The 17,689-nt window shown below is 66.2% G+C and overlaps 2 protein-coding genes across 2 annotated transcripts; both read right to left on the minus strand.

Moving 5' to 3' along the window:
* Positions 1–2,267: 2,267 nt before the first annotated feature.
* VSIG10L (V-set and immunoglobulin domain containing 10 like) lies at positions 2,268–11,275 on the minus strand. Its single transcript, XM_065573598.1, is given in 15 exon segments — positions 2,268–3,721; positions 3,837–3,980; positions 4,109–4,170; positions 4,973–5,086; positions 5,807–6,094; positions 6,245–6,437; positions 6,439–6,518; positions 7,232–7,483; positions 7,779–8,063; positions 8,217–8,400; positions 8,402–8,481; positions 8,616–8,730; positions 8,732–8,949; positions 11,199–11,223; positions 11,225–11,275. Coding segments are annotated over 15 exon segments (2,169 nt in total). The 5' UTR covers positions 11,261–11,275; the 3' UTR covers positions 2,268–3,628.
* Positions 11,276–12,661: 1,386 nt separating this feature from the next.
* On the minus strand, positions 12,662–17,689 carry ETFB (electron transfer flavoprotein subunit beta). Its single transcript, XM_065573597.1, has 7 exons — positions 17,532–17,689; positions 16,760–16,915; positions 15,806–15,964; positions 15,054–15,116; positions 14,536–14,694; positions 13,160–13,341; positions 12,662–12,853 (listed from the first exon to the last, which is right to left on the minus strand). The coding sequence occupies exons 1-6, from the start codon at positions 17,586–17,588 to the stop codon at positions 13,171–13,173; spliced, it is 765 nt and encodes a 254-aa protein (XP_065429669.1). The 5' UTR covers positions 17,589–17,689; the 3' UTR covers positions 12,662–12,853; positions 13,160–13,170.

Here is a 17,689-nt window from a genome sequence, read left to right on the forward strand (position 1 = left end):
AGGGGATGGGGATGGATGGAGGGGTGTGCGTGGAGATAGATGGTTGGGGGGTGGCTGGTTGGAGAGGATGAGGATGGATGGATGGAGGGGTGTGTGTGGAGATAGATGGGGGTTGGGGTGGCTGGTTGGAGGGGATGAGGATGGATGGATGGAGGGGTGTGTGTGACGATAGATGGGGGTTGGGGTGGCTGGTTGGAGGGGATGAGGATGGATGGATGGAGGGGTGTGTGTGGAGATAGATGGGGTGGGGGTGGCTGGTTGGAGGGGATGAGGATGGATGGATGGAGGGGTGTGTGTGGAGATAGATGGGGGTTGGGGTGGCTGGTTGGAGGGGATGAGGATGGATGGATGGATGGAGGGGTGTGTGTGGAGATAGATGGGGGTGGGGTGGCTGGTTGGAGAGGATGAGGATGGATGGATGGAGGGCGGTGTGTGTGGAGATAGATGGTTGTGCGTGGGGGTGGATGGAGGAAGAAGGATGGGGGAAGGGCTGGCTGTAGGGGGAGAAGATGGTGGGGGTGGAGGGAGGAGCGGGAGGTGGACTGGTGGTGTGATAGGATGGATGCGGGAGAATGGGTCAGTGGGTGGATGGGGGCAGGGGATGGCTGGTGGGGGAGGAACTGGATGGTAGGTGGGATGGAGGGAGCCCCCTCCCTCCCCCCTCAACTGGCTTAGACTGGCCATTCTTCTGCACCAGTTCCAGGTGGCTCAGCTCCGGGAGACAGGTGGGGCCTCACAGGTGGTGGGAAGCAGAGACTGACCAGAGCCGAAGGGGCACTGGGGTCCGGCCAGGGGGCAGAGAGGAGCAGGGGTGGGGCCAGGGGGTGGAGAAGAGCTGGTGGGTGGAGCCAGGGGGCAGAGAGGGGGCAGGGGGTGGGGCCAGGAGGTGGAGAGGAGCTGGTGGGAGGAGCCAGGGGGCAGAGAGGAGCGGGGGTGGAGCCAGGGGGCGGAGAGGAGCTGGTGGGAGGAGCCAGGGGGCAGAGAGGAGCCCTTGGCTGGCCGGGGGGGCTGGCCAAGAGAAGCAAACAGTGGGCGGAGGGGGGCAGCGGGGTCTCGGGGGAACAGTGCAAGGGGAACAGGCCGGGGCCCCTTCTGAGCATGGGCCCGGCTCCATTGGTGCCATGTAAACGCGGCACTGAGTGAGGGGCACCGGCAGAGCTGTAGGGACTGCGGGGAGCCCAGCACTGGGCTAGCAGGGGGCTGCGGGTCGGGAGTGAGGGACACTCAGGACGCGGGGAACTGCTGGGCTCAGGCACTTTGTGGCCAAGGGGATCATTTTGCAGAGGATGGGGGAGGGGGAGAGGTCAGCATGTGGGGGTGGGGGAAGGACGAGAAGCTGGCAGCCAATGGCCACTTAGTGGGGGCCTAACAACGGGAACCCCCCACAGCACGGACACAGATCCCCTTTCGTCCCAGGCCCCCCCACCACCACCCAGGACACCTGGGTTCTGTCCCCAGCTCAGGGAGGGAAGGGGGGGTCTAGTGGTTAGAGCCGGGAGGGCGGCTGGGAGCCAGGACTCCTGGGTTCCATCCCCAGCTCTGGGAAGGGAGTGGGGTCTAGCGTGTTGGGGGAGGCCTGGGGGGAGCCAGGACTCTTGGGTTCTATTATTAGTTGTTTGCACCCGTTTCTATGTGCACAGATACCGTATCCCAGCCCTGCCCCCCCGTCTGGTGCGCCTCAATCCCGACCCGCAGCTCCCTGCTATCCCACCTCCTACTTGAGGGTCTCTCTCATTTCCCTGGCCTGCCCTGGTTTGTTACCCTCCCTTCCACCCCATGGAGCAGCCAGCCTGGGGGCTGCCCCCAAACCCATGCCTGGGGCTGGGGCCCCACGCAGCCCAGCATTGAGGTCATGATTCAAATCCAGAATCCATCAGTCTGGAGGGGACAGGTTGTCTGTGCGGGAGGGGGTGCAGAGAGCTGGAGTTTGGGGGACCATGGGGGGAGGGGCTGAGATGGGGGGGTCAGCGTGGGCTGCAGCCAGGAAAACACACCCAGCAGGGCTCGTCCCCTCCCCGAGGAGGGGGCAACTCCAGTCCTTTCAGGCTCTTCCTGGCCTTCATATCATGTGGGAGGGAGTTCCACAGGTTAATCGGGTTTAAAAGAAAATGTGCCCCAATCACAAGTCTTTCCCAGTGGATTCAGGCCGGTCTAGGTAGTCAACAGACACCAGCCTCCACCGCAGGCGCCGGAGGGAGGGGTTGGATTGGCAAGAAAAGTTCCAGAAACACGTTATTGAAAATATAAATCACTGTTATGCACAAAACAGATCAACACCTGTAACAGTTTATGCTTATGCTCCAATACATCTGTTAGTCTTAAAGATGCCACAGGACTCTCTGTTACCTGTAACAGTGGCACCTTCTGCCAGAACACCTGCTGCCAATCTCCCGTCCTTCCTTTCACCACCCCGCCCCCAGTCAGCCAAACCAGGCATCTTCAACCATGTAACAGGTGGGGGGAGGATGGATCGATGGGGATGGAAGGATGGATGGAGAGAAGGATGGAGATGGATCGAAGGAAGGATGGAGAGATGGATGGAAGGATGAATGTGGACGGAAGGATAGAGAGCTGTGTATGGGGATGGATGGATGTGAACGGAGATGGATGGATGGAGGGAAGGATGGATGGATGGATGGAAAGATGGCTGTGTATGGGGATGGATGGATGGAGATGGATGGAGGGAGGAAGGAAGGATGAATTTTTGATGGATGGATGGAAGGATAGAGGGCTGTGTATGGGGATGGATGTGGATGGAGATGGATGAATGGATGGAAGGATGGATGGATGGAGGGAGGAAGAAAGGAAGGACGAATGTGGATGGATGGAAGGATGGAGGGCTGTGTATGGGGATGGATGGATGTGAACGGAGATGGATGGATGGAGGGAAGGAAGGAAGGATGGAAAGATGGCTGTGTATGGGGATGGATGGAGGGAGGAAGGAAGGATGAATTTTTGATGGATGGATGGAAGGATAGAGGGCTGTGTATGGGGATGGATGTGGATGGAGATGGATGAATGGATGGATGGATGGAGGGAGGAAGAAAGGAAGGATGAATGTAGATGGATGGAAGGATAGAGGGCTGTGTATGGGGATGGATGGATGGATGTGAACGGAGATGGATGGATGGAGGGAAGGAAGGAAGGATGGCTGGCTGGATGGAAAGATAGAGGGTTGTGTATGAGGATGGATGGATGTGGACGGAGATGGATGGAAGGATGGGTGGACCAAGGGGTGTGGATGGGGTTGGGGGATGCAGGCACAGACAGACGTAATTCTCTCTCTCTCCAGAGATCTAATCAGAGCCATGTATAACCTGAGATAATTTGCAAAAACACCCTCTCCCCAAGCACACCAAGAAAGACAGGAAGTCCCGCCCCCTCCTGGCCAGTCGCTTTCTCCCAGCAGAAGCATGTGGACCCCTCCTAGTCCCATAGTCAGTGCTGGGGAGGTTGGGGGGCCAGCACAGGGCCAGGGGACACTCAGGGGGGCTCCACAGAGCCTCGTCCTATACAGGCTCAGTCCATTCTATCGATGCCTCCCGGACACCTGGGTTCATTGCTGGCACTCAGGCCCCTATAAGGCTCTCCCGGACGCCTGGCTCCCACGCTGGCTCTCCCGTGCCAGTCACACCCGCGTGGCACTGCGCGCTGTCCTGGGGCCCTGCCAGCTGGCCAGAGATGGGAGCCCGGGGCCTCTGCTGTCTCCAGGAAGCCCAGGCTGGGAAAAGGAAGGTGAATGAGACGTACAGCCGGGGGGCAGGGTGGGGGCTCTCCCCTGGCAGTCAGGGCTATGGGGAGCAGCAGGGGGCGCTGTGCTGGGGGGGGGCACTTACCCAGGGGGCGGGGGGGCCGTGGATGCGCAGATGCTCCTCGTAGCTGATGGAGGACACGTCGCCATCCCCCCAGGAGCAGTGCGAAGACGCCCGGGAGGGATGGGCCGGGGGCTCTACGGGGTCGGATTCTCTCCCATTCGGGAACTGGAAGAGAGCGACGCGTCGTCAGCGTCCCGCTTCAGGATGGGGAAACTGAGGCATGGGTCAGTCATCCTCGGCAGAACCCAGTACTAGGCCCCACCCCCCATCTGGCCCCACCCCCTCGCACTCACCTGACGGGGAAGGTAATGCTGGCGGGTCCCGGGCGGGGTCAGGGGCATCTTCTCCCTCTTTCCTAGGATGGAGAAAAGGAACCCAATTGGCTGGTGCCAGGAGCACCCAATTCTCATTGGCTGGTGGTAAGACCACTGACTGCTACCCTTGCTTATCATTGGCTGGTGCCAGGGCACCCCCCCCCCTTTCCATCTCCCTGTATTTTGATTGGCCAGTACCAGCCCCCCTTCCCCAACTGAAACAGTGAATTCAGACTGACTGGTGCCCGAAGACCCATGTGTCCATCCCCCCTCCTCCCCCACCGAATCCCAATTTGATAATACCAGAGCCAGTGCGTTTGGATTGGTTAATGGCAACATGAACCTTTGGTGCTCACTGGCCAATGACAATGGCCCCGTCTTCCTGATTGGGCAGTAGAAGGCCACTGAGCCCATCCTGGCATCGGATTGGCTGAGAACAGGAGACTAATTCTGCCTTTTGGCTGTGATTGGACAACATCTCAATGACTCCGCCCCTTGCAACTGATTGGCCAACAAACAGTGACTCCCCCTTGCCATGTGATTGGCCAAAGCGTGGGGAAAAATCCCACCCCTTGCATCTGATTCGCTAGAAACAGCTCAATGACCATCCCTGCATCTGATTGGTCAGCACATATTTTAGCAACCCCATTCCCCACTTGTTTTCTGGTTGGCAGTGATTCCAATCTTTGCATTTGATTGGATAAGAGCAGCCCTCCCTCCCATTAGCTGGGACTAAGGTAGCAATTCTACCCTTGCATCTGATTGGCTGGGAGCAGCATATCCTGCCCCCAGACCTCCTTCCCGGGATGCTCTGGGGGTGGGGGACCCCGACTTTGGACTCACCCCATCGCGCCCGGAGGAACCAGATCAGCAGCACGAGGAGGGCAAGGAGCAGGATCATGCCCAGGATCGAGCCCAACACGATGCCCGCGATGGCGCCGGGGCTCAGGGTAGAGGCTGCAGAGAGAGAAGAGACAGGGAGAGAACCCGGGAGTCCAGGCTCCCAGCGCCCCCCTAACCACCAGACCCCACTCCCCTTCCAGAGCTGGAAAGAGAACCCAGGACTCGTGGCTCCCAGCCTCCCACTCTAACCACTAGACCCCACTCCCCTTCCAGAGCTGGGGATAGAACCCAGGAGTCCTGGCTCCCAGTCCCCCGCTCTAACCACTAGACCCCACTCCCCTTCCAGAGCTGGAAAGAGAACCCAGGAGTCCTGGCTCCCAGTCCCCCGCTCTAACCACTAGACCCCACTCCCCTTCCAGAGCTGGAAAGAGAACCCAGGACTCCTGGCTCCCAGCCTCCCGCTCTAACCACTAGACCCCACTCCCCTTCCAGAGCTGGGGATAGAACCCAGGAGTCCTGGCTCCCAGTGCCCCGCTCTAACCACTAGACCCCACTCCCCTTCCAGAGCTGGAAAGAGAACCCAGGACTCCTGGCTCCCAGCCTCCCGCTCTAACCACTAGACCCCACTCCCCTTCCAGAGCTGGAAAGAGAACCCAGGAGTCCTGGCTCCCAGTGCCCCGCTCTAACCACTAGACCCCACTCCCCTTCCAGAGCTGGAAAGAGAACCCAGGACTCCTGGCTCCCAGGCTCCCACTCTAACCACTAGACCCCACTCCCCTCCCGGAGCTGGAAAGAGAACCCAGGAGTCTGGGCTCCCAGCACCCCCATACTCACCTGGCAGGAGCGTCTGTGTGTGGCTGGGCTCCCCAGCCTGGGCACCCAGCAGGGGCAGCAGCCGGAAGGAATAGGCGGTGTGGGGCTGGAGCCCGCCCACGGTGCTGGAGCGAGTGGCGCCCCCTAGCGTCTGCAGCGTCTGCCACTCCCCAGCCGCCCGGCCCCCGGGGGAACCCGGGACCTGGACCAAGAACCCAGTGACCACGGAGCCCTCTGGCACCGCCCAGCTCAGCCGGGCCGAGCCGGGCTCCGACCCACGCACCAGGCTCCAGTCGGAGACAGACGGACCTGCAGGGAGGAGGGCGGGTTAAGAGGCGTGGGAGAGATCTGTGGGGACAGGACTCCTGGGTTCCATCCGCAGCTCGGGGAAGGGAGTGGGGTCTCGTGGTTACAGCAGTGGTGGAGGGGGGTTGGGAACCAGGACTCCAGGGTTCTCACCCGTCAGCGTGAGGTTACTCTCCTGCGAGCCCAGCGGGTTTTGGCACCGCACCGAGTAGCCCCCCAGGTCCTGCGGGGCCGTGAAGTTGCTGATGGTGAGTCGGGCCCCGTCGGCGCTGACCCGGTATCGCCCGCCTGGACCCAGCGGCGCCCCGTCCCAGGCCCAGGCGATTTCCACGGGCCGGTAGGTGCCCCTGGCACTGCAGATCCAGCAGGACGGTGCCCCCAGGGTCCAGGGAGGCCTGGAATGAGAGAGAGACCCCCCGAGGGGGCTTCTGGGGGTGGGGGTTGGGGGGTTGATTTGGGTGGAGTTGCCAGATGTTAGCCCCACCCCATCATCCAGGCCCTTTCCCCTTGGGGCTAGCCCACCCACAGAGTCCTGGACCCCTCCCCTGGATGCTAGCCCCACCCATAGCATTCTGGTCCCTCCCCCTGGATACTAGCTCCTCCCATAGTATCCTGGCCCCTCCCCTGGATGCCAGCCCCACCCATAGTATCCTGGCCCCTCCCCTGGATACTAGCTCCTCCCATAGCATCCTGGCCCCTTCCCCTGGATACTAGCTCCTCCGTGGTATCCTGGCCCCTCCCCCTGGATGCTAGCCCCACCCATAGCATTCAGGCCCCTCTCCCTGGATGCTAACCCCACCCATGGTATTCTGGCCCTGTCCCCACCAGCTGGACTTTAGCTCCACCCTCACACTCCAGGCACACCCATTGAATGCTAGCCCCGCCCACTCGATTCACACCCCCACCCACTGGACATCCAGGCCTCTCCCCTGCATTCACTCCTCCCGTCCCGCCCATCCATTGGACACCAACTCTGCCGACATGGCCCATGCCCCGCCCACGTGGCAGGGACCCCTGCCCCTTCCCCCTGGGGGAGCCAGCCCCTCCCTAGAATTAGGGTCAGGGTCAGTGCCCAAGCCCGGTGCTGCCCCCCATGGCCGAAGCCGGTACTGCACCCCGGCGGTGGGGCTGGGGTCTCACCGGGTGTCATGCTGCAGTTCCCCTCTGCGGCGAGGTGTCTCCCCAGGCAGGTGACCCGGGTACCATTGAGGGCGGGCGGAGGGGAGCTCAGGGTCCGCTCGAGGGTGGGGCCGACCCCTTGCTCCCCACCCCCCGGCAGCCCCTGCAGACTCAGGCTGGGAGCCGGGGAGCCCCCCGGCCACGAGCACAGGAAGCGAAGGGCTGTGCCATTGGCCACTGAGTCCAGGGAGCAGAAGGGGATCCGGGGGGGATCTCTGGGGGGGGGAGAGAGAGAGAAACAGATCAGCCCCATAGCCCCTCCCCCACGCCTGAGACAGCCAATCCCCTGCTCTGGGGCTGGCTGGGAACCCGGCGCCCCCTAGATGGGAAAAGCCCCGTGCCCCATTCCCCACCCCCCTGAGCCAGCCAATCCCCTGCTCTGGGGCTGGCTGGGGAACCCAGCGCCCCCTAGAAGGGAAAGGCCCCGTGCCCCATTCCCCCGCCCCCACCCTGGGGGACAGATGGGAGCTGGCGCCCCCTGGAGGAGAAGGGCCCCGGCGGCACCCACGGGTGACGGTGAGGATCAGGGTGGCGCGGAGCTGGCGCTGGGTTTGCGGGTTGCTGGCGAGGCAGGAGTAGAGCCCGGCCTGGCTGAGCTGCACCCGGGGCAGCGTCAGGTCTGGCTGGGCCGGGACCAGGGGGTCGCTGGCGTCGGCCAGGCTCCAGTAGATCTGGGCGGGGGGGTCCGACGGGGCCCGGCAGCCCAGCCCCACCGTGCTGTTCACCCGGACGTAGCGCCGGGGCTCCGGGTCACGGTCCGACGAGAGGCTGATCGTGGGGGGCTCCGGCCCGTCTGGGAAGGGAACCAGAACCGAGTCAGAACCGGGGGAGCGAGTCTGGTCTCCCCTGCTCCCCGCTTGGCCCAGGCAGCCCGGGATCCCCGCCCCAGATGGGCCCCGCCCCCCTGACTCAGGCCCATCTGCCCCGGCGTCCGGCCTGCACTCACAATAGACCCGGATCTGGGCGGTGCCGGTGCCAGTGCTGAACGGGTTGGACACGGTGCAGTTGTAGGTGCCGCTGTCGTTCCGGTCGGGCCGGCTGATCTGGAGGGTCCCAGCCGAGAGCCGGTACCGGGGGTTCTGGTCCAGGCTTTGCCCGTCCTTGGTCCAGGTGACGGTGCCCCGCACGGGGGGCGCAGGTGAGAGCTGCCGACCCGGCGCCTTCGCTCACTGCCAGGGACGGGGGCGTCACAGAGACGTTCCCTACCAGCTCTGCGGGGGGGGAAACAGGCATGGGGAGAGAACCCAGGTGTCCTGGCTCCCAGCCCCTCCCCCCCAACCACTAAACCCCACTCCCCTCCCAGGGCTCGGCATAGAACCCAGGCATCCGGGTCGCCCCCACTTACCGTACACCTCCACCTGGATGTCCCCCCTCCACACCTGGCCCCCCAGCGGGAAGACCTCGACTGTGTAGGGGCCGGCATCCTGCAGGGCCACGGGGGCGATGGTGAGCGTCCCCCCCTTGGGGGTCCACGCTGAGCCGGTTCTGGTAGGCCGGGGCCACGGCCACCGAGCCGTTGGGACCCAGGCGTCCATCTGCCAGCGCCGTCAGGTTCCTCTGCCAGACGATTCTGGGGGGCGGCTGGGCCAGGGGGTAGGAGAGGGGGATCGAGAGGTTCCCCCCCAGCAACACCTCCAGGGGGCTGGGGGGCAGCTGGAGGGGGAAGGGGAGTGCGGGGCCTGGGGGGAGACAGAGGGAGGCTGGTCAGTTCTGGGCTCGGTTCCACCCCCCACCCCTAGCCAGGGGTCCAGGGAGCCTTTGCCCTCCCCCGCCACCTGCCCAAGGGGCTGATCCAGTCCTCCCACCCCCAACACAGGGACTGAATCCCCCCATCCCACGTGCCAGCTATGGGCAGCCAGTGGCAATGGAGGAACAGAACCCAGGAGTCCGGGCTCCCATCTCCCCCCAGCTATAACAACTGGACCCCACTCGCCTCCTGGAGCTGGGGATGGAACCGCAGGAGTCCGGGCTCCCAGCTCCCCCCAGCTATAACAACTGGACCCCACCCCCCTCCCAGAGCCAGGCCTGACAGGTATCGGCAGAACACTGGGGGGGGGGGGGGCAGGAGGGCTGGTTTAGCAGGGGGCTGCGGGTCGGGAGTGAGGGGCACCGGCAGGGCTGGGGGGGAGCCCAGGGCTGGGCTAGTGGGGGCTGCGGGTCGGGAGTGAGGCCTCCCCCGGATGAGTCAGGGACCCAGCTGCATAGGGCCAGGGGGAGAAGGAGCCATTGATGGGAGCAGCTGCCTTGTCCCAAACTAGATCAATGCAGAGAGATATCGGGCAGGTCAGCGCTGCCAGTGCCCCTCACTCCCGACCCGCAGCCCCCTGCCAGCCCAGCCCTGGGCTCCCCCTCCTACCCCAGCTCTGCCCGTGCCCCTCACTCCCGACCCGCAGCCCCCTGCCAGCCCAGCCCTGGGCTCCCCCTCCTACCCCAGCTCTGCCCGTGCCCCCTCACTCCCGACCCGCAGCCCCCTGCCAGCCCAGCCCTGGGCTCCCCCCTCCCCCCAGCTCTGCCCGTGCCCCTCACTCCCGACCCGCAGCCCCCTGCCAGCCCAGCCCTGGGCTCCCCCCTCCTACCCCAGCTCTGCCCGTGCCCCTCACTCCCGACCTGCAGCCCCCTGCCAGCCCAGCCCTGGGCTCCCCCTCCTACCCCAGCTCTGCCCGTGCCCCTCACTCCCGACCCGCAGCCCCCTGCCAGCCCAGCCCTGGGCTCCCCCCTCCCCCCAGCTCTGCCCGTGCCCCTCACTCCCGACCCGCAGCCCCCTGCCAGCCCAGCCCTGGGCTCCCCCCTCCTACCCCAGCTCTGCCCGTGCCCCTCACTCCCGACCTGCAGCCCCCTGCCAGCCCAGCCCTGGGCTCCCCCCTCCTACCCCAGCTCTGCCCGTGCCCCTCACTCCCGACCTGCAGCCCCCTGCCAGCCCAGCCCTGGGCTCCCCCCTCCTACCCCAGCTCTGCCCGTGCCCCTCACTCCCGACCTGCAGCCCCCTGCCAGCCCAGCCCTGGGCTCCCCCCTCCTACCCCAGCTCTCCCGACCCGCAGCCTGGCTCCTTCGCGGCCGTTAGGCCCCAGGACATTGGCCCTGGTGATTTGGTAATAACCAAAGGAGGGTGATTTCCTACTGCCCGATCCCTCCTGTGGCTGGATTTAACACAGGATCCTCCGCCCTTCCCGGCCTCCACTCTAGCGCGCTGTGCCCGAGCGGCGTTATGTTGGCTGTTCCCCAGCTGCCCCGCCCCAGAGGCAGCTGCAGCTCTGTGCCAGGTGAGCAATTCCCATGTGATCTTATATGTGGCTGTTCCCCAGGTGTCCCGCCCCAGAAGTGGCTGCATCTCCACACTAGGATGAGCCGTCCCTACTGTTCCCTGGAAGCAGCCCGGCGATTGCAGGCTGGCTGCGGGCTGGGCAGGGCCCAGAGGCTGTGGGCTGAGTCGGGGCTCGGGACGCGAGAGGCGCTGGCAGACACGGGGTGGCTGAGCCCAGCGGGCACCGGGCGGGGGGCGCTCGCAGCGACTCTGATTCACCGGGGTCCCTGGGGGTCAAATAGGGCCTGCTGCTGTGGGAAGGGAGTGGGGTTTAGTGGTTACGGGGGGGGGGAGGGGATGGAAGCCAGGACTCCTGGGTTCTCGGGGGGGGGGATTTAGTGGGGGGGGGTGCTCGGGGTCAGGACTCCTGGGTTCTCTGGGCGGGAGGGGTCTAGTTTCCTCCCCCTGCCCCAATTCCGGGGGCACCGAATCCCTCGCGGGGGGGGGGGTCACTACGGGGCGGGGGGGAGGACAGGTTCCCGGGAGGCTCCGGTGAATCTTCCCGGAGCGAGTCTGTCCCGTGGTGACGTTTCTGGGACCGCGTTCCCCCCCCCCCCCACAGGTGCCGGGGGGGGGGGCGGGTCCCCCTTGACCCCTCCCGGCAGGACCCCCCCAGCCCGCACTCACCCAGCAGCAGGAACAGGAGCCGGGCGGGCGCCGGCCCAGGTGTCCGGGCACCTGCCGGCCATGACAGGGGCGGGGGGGGGGAAGCTGGCCGGGGGGGGGGAGGGGCCGGGACGCAAACACCCCGGGGGGGGGGGGGAAGGGCGGACAAAGGCTCATTCTCCCGGCGAGGCGGGCGGGGAACCGGTTAAGCCGGCGGGGCGGGGCGGGGGGAGGAGGCTGCCCGGAGGGGTCGGGACCTTTCTAGCAATAGCTCCTGGGGGGAGAAACAACTGCTGTAATTAGCCACAAGCATCATCACCTCTGTGCCCTGCTCCCGGGGGGGTGGGAGCTGCTCCTCGACCCCCCCCCCCCCGCATCTGAGCAAAACTGTCCCCCTGCAGCGTTTATATGCGGCTGCTCCAGCCCAGAAGTGGCTGCAGCAGGGCCCAGCTCCCAAATGCAGGGCAGGGAAAATTGTGCAGGTGGGGGGGGGTGAAAGGTGTGGGACCGGTTCTTCGGCTTTGAAGCAGACAGACTCCCAGACACCCCCCCACCCTGAGCAGGGGGCCCCACTCAAAGGGCGACGACAGCCGTACACACCCAAAACCTCCTCCCCCCTCCAGGGACCCCCCCCTGCTGCCAGGATGCTCTGAACCCCCCTTCTCATGCTGGATTGGGGGGCTCCTCCCCCCCTCCTGGGCACTGAACTGATGAACCCATTGTGAAAGTCTCCCCCTCCCCCCCCCCCAGGCTGGGCTGCAGCAGGGTGGGGACCAGAGCCGGGATGGGGTGCGGCCGTCTCCTCCAGGATGGGCCCTGACCAGGGCAGCTGCGGCAGAGGAAGATGGGGGGAGCCGGGCTGTAGCTGCCGGGGGGCTCCTCTCGCCCCCCAGGGGCTCTGCTATGCCAGTAGGGGGAGCGGTGCAGGAGGATGAACATTCGCAGCCTGGTTATGGGCATCCAGCGGCAGGGAGTTCCACAGGGGAACAGCAGGATCCGCCCCCCTTTGCTTTCCCTCCACTGGGCCCCACATCCTGGGTTGGGAGTGAGGGGAGGAGCCGCCCACCCGAGCCTAGCCAGGATCGATCCCGGCTCTCTTGAGGGGCCCCCGTCCGTCCGCGTCTCCCTGGGGGGCCCTGCCAGCAGCTCCCGGGCATCCTTCCTCTAAGAACACCCCCACATCCTCTCAGCCCCACCCCCAGACCGCTATCCACCCAACCCCCCCACTCCCCTCCATAATCTTCACCCCCTCCTCTTCCCCACTAAGCCCCACCCTTGTCTCCCCAAGCCATGCCCATCCTACAATAAACCCAACCCCCACATTGCCCATAATCCCCCCTCCCCAAGTCCCCGTACGCCCCACCCTTATTCCACAACCCCCTCTCAGTCCCTCCCAAACTCCGCCTCTGGGCCTGGGCGGCCCCCCAAAGCCAGGCCCCTCCCCGGGCGCGGCTGGGCCGGCCGAAGGACAGATGGACAGCGACTCTCCAAAGACCCAGTGGGGTTTATGGTTCGAGCACCGGGGCTGAGGGAGCAGCGCTCAGGGACAGCCGGCTGGGCCGGAAGGCAGCACGGTTACAATCATGGGGGGCGGTGCCAGGTCCCGAGGACGGGGACCCCCAGGGCACCACCCGTCACAGCAGCAGGAGAGCCGGGCGCAGCGGCTCCAGGAGGGGCTGGAAGAGAAACAAGCCACAGAGAGATCAGTGGGGGGGGGACGGGGACTCCAGGGGTTATGGGGGGGGGCAGGATTCCGGGTTACCTCCCCAGCTCTGGAGGGGAGTGGTCTCTAGTGGTTAGAGGAGGGCTGGGGGGGAGGGGCTAGGCATCAGGATTCCTGGGTTCGCTCCCCAGAGGGGGGTTAGTGATTAGAGCCGGGGGGGGGGGGGGGGGGGCGGAGCTGAGAGCCCGGACTCCTGGGTTCTCTCCCCAGTACTGTCAGTGTCTGCAAGGGGAGAGCTGTGGCCAGGGGCCGCACTCACCGGCCGGGGGCTCAGATCAGGCCCCCCTCCTTCAGCTTGCCCACGAGGTCATCCACTGTCTCCACCTTGACGCCGGCCTGGCGCTGGGGCGGCTCTTCCACGCACTGCACGGCCAGCCGGGAGGAGAGATCGACCCCCAGGTCCGACGCCTTCAGCACCTCAATCTTCTTCTTCTTGGCTTTCTGGGAAAGAGCCAGGCATGGAACCCAGGAGTCCGGGCTCCCAACCTCGCCCCCCCCCCAACTCTAGCCACTAGACCCACTCACCCTCTAGAGCTGGGGAGAGAACCCAGGAGTCCTGGCTCCCAGCCCCCGCTGCTCTAACCAGTAGACCCCACTCCCCTCCCAGAGCTGGGAGCAAACCCAGGAGTCCTGGCTCCCAGCCCCCGCTGCTCTAACCAGTAGACCCCACTCCCCTCCCAGAGCTGGGAGCGAACCCAGGAGTCCCATCAGGCTCCAGTTCCTAACATTTCCCGCACAGGTAACTCTGATATTGTGGTCTGGTGTCGTGTGGCTGTTACGGTGACACGCTGCACCTCCAAACGGCCCCTGGGGACCCCCGTATTCACCACTCCAGCGTGGCTGGGATGTTCCATAGGGAGCGGGCCGGGTAAGGTAAGGCATCTACGATCTGCTGAAACCCGCTGTTCTGTCCAAACACACACACCCTCCCAGGGCACACGAGGGGATGAGATTTTGCTGCGTGAAATACGCTACTGACACACACAGGACCCCCACCCAGAGCGCCGGGGAAGAGAAAACTTCAACCGAAGAGCCTGGTCCTGGTATTGGAGGGAAACCGGCAACGTGCAGCGGGGTGAGAAAGTGGCAGATCTCAACCCTGCCCAGTGTGAGACGGTGTCAGATTGACATTGGGCCTTTAGCTTCTCTCCTTTGCTCTCTGCTCTTTGACGGCGACCAATCACGTACCATCCAGCTCTCAGGGGGTTAATCGGCTCCGAGCTTTCCCTAAAACGGGGCGCTCGGGAAACCTCCGCTCGATTTACAAAGGCTGATGCGTGTCCTGTCCGCATCGAGGGGGGGCCGGCCTAGGTAATGAACTTACACTGGTCAGGCAGCCGCCCAGGGCTGGAGAGTACAGATGTGGGGTGCCAGGCCGGATGCCAGACCCTCCTTTTCCTGGGTGAGTGGCTCTGGGGTATTCCCCAGGATACCAGTTGTGCGATGCCAGCACCCGGAGGGGTTTGTGGCTTGGCACTAGCGAAGAGTGGTGCGAGACCCCCCGGGGGGAGGGTCCCCATATAACCAGCCCCTGCCCCGCCCCAGAGGTGGCTGCATCTCTGAGCCAGGGGAGGGGTCCTGGTATAAGCACCCCCCTCCCCCCAACACCTCACCCCAGAGGCGGCCTCCCCTCACCATGATGTTGGGCAGGGTGGCGTAACGGGGCTCGTTGAGCCGCAGGTCGGCCGTCACTACGGCCGGCAGCCTGAGCCGGATGCTCTCCAGCCCCCCGTCGACCTCCCGTTCCACCGTCAGCTGCTCCCCCTCCAGCGTCAGCGCCGAGGCGAAGGTCCCCTGCAGGGCCACGGGGGGGGTCGGGGGGGTTAGCGCCTAGAAGCCTACACTGCTGGGATCCCCCCCCCCCCCGCACCGCAGCTCCCAGAGCCCCCCCGCTGCCAGGATCCAAACACCCTCCCCCCCCCGCCGCAGCTCTCAGAGCCCCACGCTGCTGTGATTTCCCCCCCTGCCCCAGCTCCAAGAACCCCCCGCTGCCGGGATCCTCCCTCCCTCCCCCCAGCTCCCAGAGCCTCCCACTGCTGGGATCCACCTCCCACAGCTCCCAGAGTCCCCCACTGCCAGGATCCTCCCCCTTTCCACCCCCCAACCCCCCGCTGCTGGGATCCTCCCACCCGCAGCTTCCAGGGGGCAGCCACCTGGGGCCAGTCCAGCAGCGCCGCCGTCATCTGCCCCGTCTGGTTGCAGTCGTCGTCGATGGCCTGGGAAGGAGAAAACAAGTCACACCCTGGACGGGCCCCTTGGGCCCCTTCCCATTACTTGCCACAGGGAGCAGTGTCACGAGCCGGGATGGCACAGCAGGCCAGATACCGGGGTAGATGGGCCCGTGGGGCTGAGCAGGCAGGGTGGGGGGCAGGGAGGAGGCGGGATACCGGGGTAGGTGGGCCTGTGGGGCTGAGCAGGGAGGACGCGGGATACTGGGTAGATGGGCCTGTGGGGCTGAGCGGGGAGGAGTGGGGGGCAGGGAGGAGGCGGGATACCGGGGTAGATGGGCCCGTGGGGTTGAGCAGGGAGGAGAGTGGGGGGCAGGGAGGAGGCGGGATACCGGGGTAGATGGGCCCGTGGGGTTGAGCGGGGAGGAGTGGGGGGCAGGGAGGAGGCGGGATACCGGGGTAGATGGGCCCGTGGGGCTGAGCGGGGAGGAGTGGGGGGCAGGGAGGAGGCGGGATACCGGGGTAGGTAGATGGGCCCGTGGGGCTGAGCGGGCAGGGTGGGGGGCAGGGAGGAGGCGGGATACCGGGGTAGATGGGCCCGTGGGGCTGAGCGGGCAGGGTGGGGAGCAGGGAGGAGGCGGGATACCGGGGTAGATGGGCCCGAGGTGCTGAGCGGGGAGGCGGCGGGATACCGGGGTAGATGGGCCCGTGGGGCAGAGCAGGGGAGGGGAACTCACCTGCTTGCCCAGCAGCACCAGGCTGACCCCCTCCTTCTTGGCCAGCGCCGCCAGGATCTTGGCCACTTGGAAGGGGCCGAGGCTCTCGTACTGGGGGGCTGGGATCTCCACGTGGAGCCCCCGGTCAGCCCCCATGGCCAGCGCGGTCCGGATGGTCTCCTGCAAGAGGCAGAGTTTGAATTCAGGGACAGGCAGGAAAGCCCCTGGATCCCGACCCACCCAACACATGGTCCCCCAAATATGGCCCCGACTCCAGGGCGGGGCCTGGCTCCCCGGGGTCCGCCCAACCCTTGGCCTCTCAGCCGGAGGGGGCGGGTCAGCAGCTCTCCCTCTGCCAATAGGGCTGAGGCCTGGCACTTGGGGGTGGGAGGGAAGCTGGAGAGGGGCAGGAGGGCATCAGGGGGAGCAGGGGGTGGGGACTGGTACCTGGCTTGGGGTGAGAGTCAGGAAACATTGGGGGGTGGTACCTGGCATGGGGGGGGGGGGGGGGGGGGGGGGGGGGAAGAAAGAGTCTGTAAGAAGCGGGGGGGGGGGTGTCTATATGAGCCGGGGTGGGGGGTGGTACCTGGCACTGGGAGTTCGGGGGAGACAATTAGGGCTGTAGGGTGGCAGTGGGGGGGGGGGGTCAGGGGGAGCTGGGGGGGGATGCTGCCAGAGAAGGGGAGGCCAATACTTGGCACAGGGGGGTCTATAGGAGCCGGTGGGGGGCAGTACCTGGCACTGGGGGGCGGCTGTAGGAGGGGCGGCCTATAGGAGCAGGGGGGTCATTGGGGGGGTGTACCGGGCAGGGGGGGCAGTAGAAGGGAGGGGGTTTATGGGGGGGCATTACCTGGTGGGGGGGCTATAGAAGAGCGGGGAGGTCTATGGGGGGCGGTACCTGGTTGGGGGGCTGTAGTGGGTGGGGGGGGTCCATGGGGGGGCAGTACCTGACGGGGGAGTCTAGGGGGGTGGTACCTGGCACTGCTGCGGCCCGCAGCTGACCACCACGATCTCCTGCAGCAGGCCCCGCTCCCGCAGCCGCACCGCCTCCTCCAGCGCGATCTCGCAGAAGGGGTTCATGGAGTGTTTCACCCCGTCCGTCACCACCCCGCCGCCCGGCCGCACCCGCACCTGGGGGGCAGAGCGTCACCGCGGGACCCAGGCGTCCGAGCGCCCCCCGCGGGACAGGGACCCAGGCGTCCGAGCGCTCCCCCCGCCCCCGCGGGACAGGGACCACGCGTCCGAGCGCTCCCCCCGCCCCCGCGGGACAGGGACCCAGGCGTCCGAGCGCTCCCCCCGCCCCCGCGGGACAGGGACCCAGGCGTCCGAGCGCTCCCCCCGCCCCCGCGGGACAGGGACCAGGCGTCCGAGCGCTCCCCCCGCCCCCGCGGCACAGGGACCCAGGCGTCCGAGCGCTCCCGCCCCCCCCATCGCGGGACAGGGACCCAGGCGTCCGAGCGCTCCCCCCCTTCCCCCGCGGGACAGGGACCCAGGCGTCCAAGCGCTCCCGCCCCCCCATCGCGGGACAGGGACCCAGGCGTCCGAGCGCTCCCTCCCACCCACCGCGGGACAGGGACCCAGGCGTCCGGGCGGTCCCCCCCCGCCCCCGCGGGACAGGGACTCAGGCGTCCGAGCGCTCCCCCCCCGCCCCCGCGGGACAGGGACCCAGGCGTCCGGGCGCTCCCCCCCAAAACACTCGCGGGACAGGAGCTGTGGAAGGGACCCAGGCGTCCGAGCCCCCGCCCACCTTCACGGCATAGTCTATGACCCGCTTCACCCCAACCAGCGCCCGCAACGCCGCCATTGCCCCTCTCCGCGCCTGGCCACGCCCCCTTCCGGGATCGGAGCCAATCAGCGCGCGGGGTCGGCGCCAGGGCGGGGCTGGACCCCTGCGGCCAATAGGCT

This window comes from Chrysemys picta, chromosome 20, assembly GCF_011386835.1.
Source record: "Chrysemys picta bellii isolate R12L10 chromosome 20, ASM1138683v2, whole genome shotgun sequence".
NCBI classification, from domain to species: Eukaryota; Metazoa; Chordata; order Testudines; family Emydidae; genus Chrysemys; species Chrysemys picta.